At 29.8% G+C, this 9,389-nt stretch overlaps 1 protein-coding gene across 1 annotated transcript in view; it reads right to left on the reverse strand.

The window, feature by feature from the left end:
- LOC111640315 (ubiquitin carboxyl-terminal hydrolase 19-like) overlaps window positions 1-9,389 on the reverse strand; it is a 75,860-nt gene that overhangs the window by 48,904 nt on the left and 17,567 nt on the right. The window contains exons 9-12 of the mRNA XM_023386326.1: window positions 8,330-8,413; window positions 6,481-6,575; window positions 6,341-6,401; window positions 6,153-6,268 (exon numbers count right to left, since the gene is read on the reverse strand). Of these exons, the coding sequence (XP_023242094.1) occupies window positions 6,153-6,268; window positions 6,341-6,401; window positions 6,481-6,575; window positions 8,330-8,413 (356 nt within the window). The remainder of the gene's footprint in view (window positions 1-6,152; window positions 6,269-6,340; window positions 6,402-6,480; window positions 6,576-8,329; window positions 8,414-9,389) is intronic.

Raw genomic sequence — 9,389 nt, forward strand, 5'->3', positions numbered from 1 at the left:
TCTGCCTCATTTGCAACCATAATTTTAAAATTCATATCGTAGGTTCTCCTGGTACCTTTATTTATTTGACTCTGATGAGCCTTTTTTCTCAACACTACCTTTATTACCCGCACTCATTTTTTATGGGCAATAATGAAAAAAGTAAAGTAACCATTGCTAGTCACTACAGCAAAAAAACAAATGAAACAAAACAGTTGCGTGAGACGTTAACAAGCTGAGACATAGCCTTACTATAGTAATGCTATGCAAACAAAAGCACAGGCCTACTAACTAGATCACATGGTTGTTTTGAAGTGGTCAGTTGAGCTAGGAATTGGTCGGACATTCAGTTGCATTTCAACCTCTGTAGGAAAACATCCTTGTTTATATTACATTCCATTACTTAAACCACAAATTTAGTGCGAGTCGATTTTTTAACGGAATATAAATGGTCGAAAAATATCGCATTATATTCAGGCTAATACAGTAATTCATAGGCACTCTGAGATGGGTCAGACTCAATGGTTGGCAATATTATTACTTACAAATTTCACCCTTGATGAGCTAATAGCATGTGCATAATCTGGGACTTCTCCTCTCCTCGCCACTTGTTATGCAAAACGTCACTTGTTAAGCAAGAAATTTTTTTACAATTGGTTTTGTTTGTTATGTGAATTACTTGTTATGAGAGGTGTTTGTTAAGTGAGGTTTCACTGTATATTTTATAGTAAATTTTTTCATAAGAATTCATCAAACTGTTTCTACAGAAAATGAAATTTTTATATTTATAAAATAAATGTATATATTTTTCATTTTTGTTAAAGTATTGGGTTATTCGGAAAGTAATTTCGTTTTTTTTCCACAATATTTTTATAATAAATAAATATTTTATTGAATTATATATCGACCATTTTGGTCAAATACCTGTTGTCATCATTTCTGGTAGTAGCATGATTTCACATTCATAAAAGTTTTGATCATTGCTTACAAAAAAACTGATCCAAGTGATTTTTGACATTGTCATTTCAAGTAAATGTCTTACAGTTAAAAAAAATTTGTATAGACTGGAACAAGTAATAATGCGCTCAATCTGACGAATATGGTTGTTGTGATAGCTTGTCCCATCTAAGTTATAACAGTTTCTGACGAGTTACCAAATTTGTGTGAAATTTGACATTATCGTGGTAACTACACCTGTTTTGTTGATCAATTCTGGCCGCCTTTTCTGTTTGATGATATTACTCAATTTGTTTACTCGATGGCAGTACACTTTCAAATAAATTGTTAAATTGTCTGGTAAAAGCCCCAAAAAAAAAATTCCTTAAAATTCCACCAAAGAGAGCATCTCTCTTTAAGAACATGTGGAACCCATATATCGAGTTTTGAAACAAAACTAATTTGTTTCAAGTAATCATAAACAGTTCAATCGACAAATTTAATATCTTAGTGATTTCACATGTTGTTATTCGGCAGTTTGCTTCAATCAGTACATTTATTTTGTTTTCATTGGCTTCAACTGGTCATCCAGAATGTGGGGCATCTTCAATATTGAAATTGCCAGAACGAAATTTTGTAAACCAGTTTTGGCACTGTCGTTCTGTCAATACATCTTCTCCATGCACACAATTTTTTTTTCACTTGAACAGCATTCTTAAAGAGCAAAATATGCTGAAAATGCTGCTTTTGATCTTCCATATTTGATGGGATACAAAAAAAAAAAAACAATTGCACAAAATCACACAAAATTTTTTACAAATAAGCCTTAAAATGCTAGCTGTCAAAATATATAATGATAAAACAATTTAGAATGAAAATGGCGGAAAAAATACGACTAATTCGTCTAGTGGTAAAAAACAAAATTACTTCCGAACAATCCAATAAAACTAAGAAGAGAAAAGAAAAAAAAAATTACTTTTAAAAATAAGATTATATCAACATTTAACAAAATTTAATTTTCCTATATTTATCTTTACACAATTGTAAAATGATACAAATAATTTTATTCACTTATTATGAATTAACATTGAAGACAAATACATTAAAGATATATCTGCAATTTCATATATTCATATGTTTCAATGTAATATCAGTTCTAACTTCAAATCTCAATCAAAGATTCAAAAAATGTTATACATATGAAGAAAAGTCTCTTACAGAAACTGTCCTTTTATTCAAATTTTTCTATATACAATTTTACAACCTTATGTTTATTCTTTCATTCAATAAATAATATTTACATTTATTACTAAAATATGAAGAATGTGGAATGTAAAAAGAATAAATAATGATTTAAATCTATATATATATATAAAAATGGACATGTATGTCCCTATATTTCACTTTTCCGCAAAAACTACACATCGCACGTGAATGGTATTTGTATGTGGTGGTAGCCCCAAGTCTCCATTCGTGCATAGGGGTGGTTGCATCTCGATAGCTATAAGGGTGCGGGAGATATGAGGCTGAAAGTGGTTGAAAGTGGCTTTCTATTTCAAATGTTTTGTTCGAATTTGTTCGAATTAAATTCGAACATAAAATTCGAATATTGGTTCGATTATAGAACGATTGTAAACGTTCCAAAAACGTTGAAAATAGTTCGTTTGACTAAACGTAAAAATTCTCTAATTAGTCTGGAAACGGGGGACCTAATTCTTGCATTCTGTGAAAACGGGTAAGATTGGCTATAATGTAATTATCATAACCTTCACTATAGTTACTTTTTGCCCAGCGAAGCAGGTCCTTGCAGATAGATTCTAGATTACTTAGAAAAACAGTCTTTTATATATATATATATAAAACTATATTACATACAAATAAAAACCCAGCGAAGCGGATCCTTGCAGCTAGTATTATATAATTACAAAATACTTAACATTAAATCAAAGCAGAATAAATTTTCTAAAAAAAGAAATAATACAGTAAAACCTAGTTATTTTAATATTAGATAATTCAAACTCAAGCCTAGTCCATTGCCAAGAGAATAGGATTTTGCATATACAGTGGTGCCTCGTATAACGTACTTAATCCGTTCCAGGTGCACGTCCGTTAAGTGAAAAATCCGTTATACGAAACGTATTTTCCCATAGAAATACATGTTAAAACATATAATTCGTTCCGCAGCATAAAATAACCATACTGTACCATAACAAAAAAATGAAAATGGAGCAGTCACCAATTATGCCGGGTAGTCAGATGTTGTGAGGAGGAGGTGGAGGAACACTTTCTTCCCACATTCATACAGATACAGACTTTTTACACATTGCACCGGATCTTTTTTTATTGTTTTTTAATCAGATTCAGATTCAGGAGATGCTACTGGAGCTTACAGGGTCAACTCCTCTTGTTCCATCCTTTGTTTTTTCCCTGCTGGCTTCTTGAAAAACATGTCCAAGATGGTCTGTTTCTCACTCTTCTTCAACACCTGTCGGAAATAACGAGCAAGGGTGTCATTGTAGAAATCATTGATACTGTTGGCCTCAGCTCTGTTTGGATAATGAGTGTTGGTAAACTCTTGAACCTCTCCCCATTCGACAAGGAAGTTTTTGTCAACTTTCACTCCTTCTGATGATTTCTTGCATTGTTTCAATTGAAATCACTTTTCTGTTTTTTTAGAAGCCATGATTTGCACAACACTTGAATAAATGTAAATACCCTGCACTGAGGTGATGTACGTAATAAACAACGGAGCAAGCCTAATCCCAACGGGAGCTCTGTACTTCAGATATACTGATAATATATTCTAATAATACTAATATATTATAAAAATAGCAGATTGTCATTGGCAACGGCAAAAGAGTGGAAACATCATTCGCACTTGTTCGTAGAAAGTCCATTGGTCGCCTCACGTAACTGCCGAACGGAAAGTCCGTTGTCCGCAGCCAGTCCGTTGCTCGAGTCACGTAACAGCCAAACAGAAAGTTTGTTATTCGCAGCGTCCGTTATTTGAGGCGTACGTTATACGAGGCACCACTGTATTTTAGTTTGGATAATTTGAAATACATGTGCAACGAAATTCAAAGTTATAATCCGGTCCGGTGACCTGCAAAAATATCATTTAATTCAAAATCTTCCATCATATTATGCATTTATAAGGAAAGTTTTCATGTGCAAGAGGCAGTTTTGTTTTTGGTTTTTACCAATTGCACATTGTTAATTTATTAGTCTGTTTAAGGTCATTCAGACATTGTACACGTTGCTAATAAAAATAATTTTTTTTTACTTTTATTTATTTTTATGGAAGAAATCTGTTTGGCATTTAATTATTTTGGACATTTTTTGCAAAAATCTATTTTTCAATAATTCCAAATTCCATTAGATACATGTCTGTATTCATGATAGAATGCACACTTATAGCTTTAGCCATTAATAGAGCTTGTTTTCATCAGATCAGACGATTTCCACATGCTCAAACTCAAGATAAAATTTGTGTTAATTCTTATTGAAGCACTTAAGCTTCTCTTGTATATTATTTTCAGATCTTGCTTTGAATGTAATTTGGTTATGTTTTCATTAAGTACACGCCAATTGACTGTTTTTTTTTCAAAATAGCTTAAATTACTAAGTAATAACTTGTAATATTAATGCATTTGTAAATGAATTGATGAAATTATATAAGATAATGTCATAATTTTATTCAAGAATTACAATACAAAATCCTTCAATTCAGATAATTCAAACCCTGATAATTTGAAGTTGTGTTTTTTTTTGGGTCTCTTGAGTTTCAAAATAACAAAGTTTTACTGTAATAAGATGTAAACAGTACCAATACCAGAACATGATATGAAAATCTAAAAATTCCTGCTTTAAGCTATAAATAAACTTGAATATTAGTTAAATCTTAAGAAAATGTACTAAAAGACTATCAGGCAATCAGACTACAAAATTGCAAAGATAAAAAAAATAGAAATATCTGTAAAATAAATTTTTTCCAATATAAAATTTTGCAATACAGACAAAATTTTATTGTATTGGAAAAGATTTTAGTATTAGTAAATTAAAAAACTATAATAAATTCACATTAACTAAAAAAATTGAAACAAATAAAAATACAACACAATGGGATAGTTCATTAGGCATAGTTCATTTTCTGTCCAAACCAGGGCTGTAGAGTCGTGTAAAAATCTACCGACTCCAACTCCGACTCTTCCTTACCATCCGACTCCGACTCCGTTTCATATACATAACAAGTTGATAAGTAAAAAGAGAGTCAGAGTTGGTGGATTTTTTGACGACTCTGACTCCAGCCAAAACACCAAAACTCCACGACTCTGACTCCACAGCCCTGGTCCAAACACAAACTAAGAATTAAGTCAAAGCACTAGCACAGGGGTGGCCAACAGTTTTTGCCCCTGGGCCGAATTAGATAGAAAACTTTTTCCATGGGCCGAACCAGAGGCTGCCATACAAAGATTTTGAGGTGGTGCGAGATCTCATTGTGGAGTCACCCCATAGAGACTAAATTGTAGATACAGATTACAGATACATTTTTCACATTATCATGCTTTAACAACATTCTATGGTGTACTTATGAGATTTGTAATGGAGGGTTAACTCTAAACGTGCGAGTTGACTTTTATTTTTTTAGGCATCAGAACTTTTCATTGAGCTATTCAGACTTGATAGCTAATATTGAAAAATTGATCGTGGGCCACATAAATTCATTAGACGGGCCGTGTGTTGGCCAGTCCTGCACTAGCAAGTCAATAACATCGTTTTGGGGACATCTGTAACGATCATTTGCTGCAACTGTGGAAGTGACATCATCACTGGTGATATGACTGCCACAGTAAAAAATTGCATATACTTATGCTAGCAATTTTGGATATTGTCACTTTGACCTTATTGTATCTCAAAAACAAATTCACAAACTCCCAATTTTTTTAAATTTTTAATTTCCTTGTCTCATATTATGTAAAATGACAAAGTTTAATCAAAACTGACCAATCAAATTTTGGAAATTAACCCAATTCTTTAAGCCATATAGAAGAGATTTTGCTAAAACTTTGCCTCAAAAATATATATAATGTGATAAGATTTGAATAATCAATTACATATAAAAGAATCACCAAAACAAAAAAAAAATTCACTTTTTTCAATATTTACATATTTGTCAAAAATTCAATAAATAAATAAAATAATAACAAACTCTACTCAATTAAAAAAGTATTACTTACTGGTCACAATAGCCAGCTCTATAACAATTTGTACATCGTTTCAATTTTGTTCCACCTGGTGGACAATCTCGATTGCAATAAGAACAACGTAACACTGGCCATGGCATAGTAATACGCTGCAAGTTCCATATCAAAATTAAATACGTACAACATAAATAGTAAAAGCAATATTTAATTAATTAAAATACCTGAACAACAGAAAACTCAACGACTGGTTCTCCAGCTAATTTTTCGCTAAGAACTTCAAAACTATTGATATATACAATTAAACCATTTATTTTAACTATATATTATTTCAATATAATTATTTTGTAATATTAATACTTACACAAATATGATATCATTTAAGGTAACTGATGATAAACTGGTGCCTTTTCCAAAAAATTTGTGAAATTTGTTTTTATATACTTCAAATACTCGTAACTTTAAAATATCAAAAAAATATATCTTATTCATACAATATTCTTTTTATTTTTAAAATTAAAACAATTGAACTTACTTAATCAAAAGTTAAGAGAGTTATAATATTAAAAAATATTTACTTAAATATAAAACATTTTATTTTTAACCTTAAAGTGCAGACCTGGATACTGACAAACATGCATGGGCACCAAGATAACTCAAGCAGTGCCAGATTTAATGTTATATAATGCACATGTTCAAATAAACATGAATAATGAAAAATAATCTCAAGATATCATAATTATATAAAAGAACATTTATTTTTTATATTTGCATCTAATGTGAATAAATTTTGTAACTTGTCATAAGCAGATTTATTGTGCATATTCACATACATTATATTAATATATATGAATTCAACAATTGGTTTCAATCATTGTGTACTGATGTAAAATAAGGTAAAATTATGCTTGTGCATTTGAAGCAAAAATAAGCATAAATATACGGTTAGTCTGTTCTTGTCATGTGGTCATTATTAATCATAAAATTAAAAAGATGGTATGCTGAGAGCACTCTCATGAAAACAGTTGCTGTGTTCAAAGTTAAATATTAGGTGCTTTTGAAATATACCACTTTCCAAAATAATTTGTCCTCAATTAGTAAGCAAAATATTTTTATATATTTTATTTTTATAGATATAAGAATAAAATATATAAAAATATTTTGCTTACTAATGGTTTAGATTTAGTTTAGTTTACTAATAGTATGCTTATATATTTTATTTCACAATTATGTGTTAGAAAAAAGTTTGGAATAAAACGATCATTTATTGTGCCTACATTTTCCATAAACAGTATAACTTGAGGTAATAAACTTTGTTTTTGTTTAACACCTTTCTTGTTTTGCCTCATACATGTATGTACTCTACACAATTATATTCCAATAACAATTTTCATAGATAAAATATAACTACTTTTTTTGGATGGTTTCTGTCAAGCAAAGCATGTGTTATGGCACATCTTATAGCAAAGCTTTCTGTTATTGTACATTTCTTTCAAGAAAAGCCTGAGTTAAGGGGTTAAAAACCACTGCACAGTGAACATCTTACTGTGTTGTGCACTGTCACCAATTTTGATATCATGGGTCCTTAGTTCTAAAAGAAGGAAGGCATAATGGTAACAGTGACTGCTAACCATTATGTAAACCTACCAAAAAACTTTCTAAAGTCAGAGCTCAAATAACTTGATTTAATTAATGCATGGTTTCAACAGGACAGAGATATGACTCACAGAGCTTGAAGATCACTACAGGTTTTAAGAAAAATGTTGCTGGGACAATTGATGTCTAGGCACAAAGATATTGAGTGGATTGCACATTTGAAGAGTGTGACTGCAATGGATTAGGAGGCAGGGATGATGACAATGAAAGTTCTGATGAAGATGAAAGTGTAGTAGTATCGTTTCAATGAATTTCCAAATTTTTTTTAATGCAATTGCTAAATTTTTTGTATGCAAGTAAAATTAATAATGAAAGATTGACTATATTCAGGTCCTAATCTTTTTCCAAAAAGTAAGCATTCCAAAATTGGAGACTGACTGACATTCAGGTTAATATGGGTATAACTGTTTTTATGGTATAAATTATATTAAATCTGTAAAATATAATTCTAAAAAGTTATAATTTTAGTTACAACTTTACGCATAAATTTTATGTGACATAATTTAAAGTCATATATTAAAATAAAAAGTTAACATTAAAAAAATTCATAAAATTACATCTGATGGATTAACTCCTGTTCTGTGAGAAACTTTCTCTTTCAAATCCTCTACTGTTGCATCTTGAGGTAACATTATTACATACTAAAAACGTAATAAATATGGTATTAGTAATTGATATGAGAAAACAAATTCCTTTTAAATATTATAATTAATTTCACTAGCATATTAACTAGTCACTAGTTAAAGTCACATATTAAAGTCACTAGCATAGTAACTTTAATTATTACTGTATATTATTAAATGAAGAATGTGATTGAAAATTGGCATATTCCACAAAACTACAAAAAACAAGTTAACAAATTTGGATTTGTGCATCATATTAATGTCTTTTAAAAAATTTCACAATTCAGTTTCATATCCCTTGGGATGTACATCAATGTTAATAAAATGTTGCACATTAAAGCGCTGGCAAAGTGAAACTCGGAATCCTTCCTTTTCTTGAAAACTTCCTAAAGTGGAATATGTCATTTATATATTTTTATATAAGTATGATAGAAAATTAGTTTTGTATAACTTCTGCATGCTGTAATTTCAAATTAAATTTTAAAAACTTTGAAACTAAAAAAAATCAATAAAGTGATCCAAAAAATAAATATTTAAAGTATTACATTTTAACTTTCAAATTTAATGCATTCATACTGTATTTCCTCAATTAAACTGCAAAATAAAGGTACTGTTAAAAATAAATTCCTGTCTCAAGAGGTTTATTTGAATTTCATAAATCTAAGTCTTCAAATAAACCCTGGAGAATTTATACATTTTAAAAATAAATCCTGTTGGGGTTTAAGTGAGGAAACATGGTAAGTAAGTAAATTAAATTATAATGTGCAGCTAGTTCAATTTAAAAAAGTTTTTACCTATCAAAAATATATTTATATATCTTGTAATAATTCACAAGCAGAAATACTAATATATAGAATATTTATATCATAGGTGGAATATATAGAATACTTATTTATATAGAATTCTGATCAGGTGAATTCAAATAACTAAAAGATAAACATTTGTTTTCATTGAAAAATATTGAACAAAAATTCGTGCATAGGGGTGGTTGCAT

Source organism: Centruroides sculpturatus, unplaced genomic scaffold (assembly GCF_000671375.1).
Source record: "Centruroides sculpturatus isolate CEXI.00-Female unplaced genomic scaffold, Cexi_2.0 scaffold148, whole genome shotgun sequence".
Lineage (NCBI taxonomy): Eukaryota > Metazoa > Arthropoda > Arachnida > Scorpiones > Buthidae > Centruroides > Centruroides sculpturatus.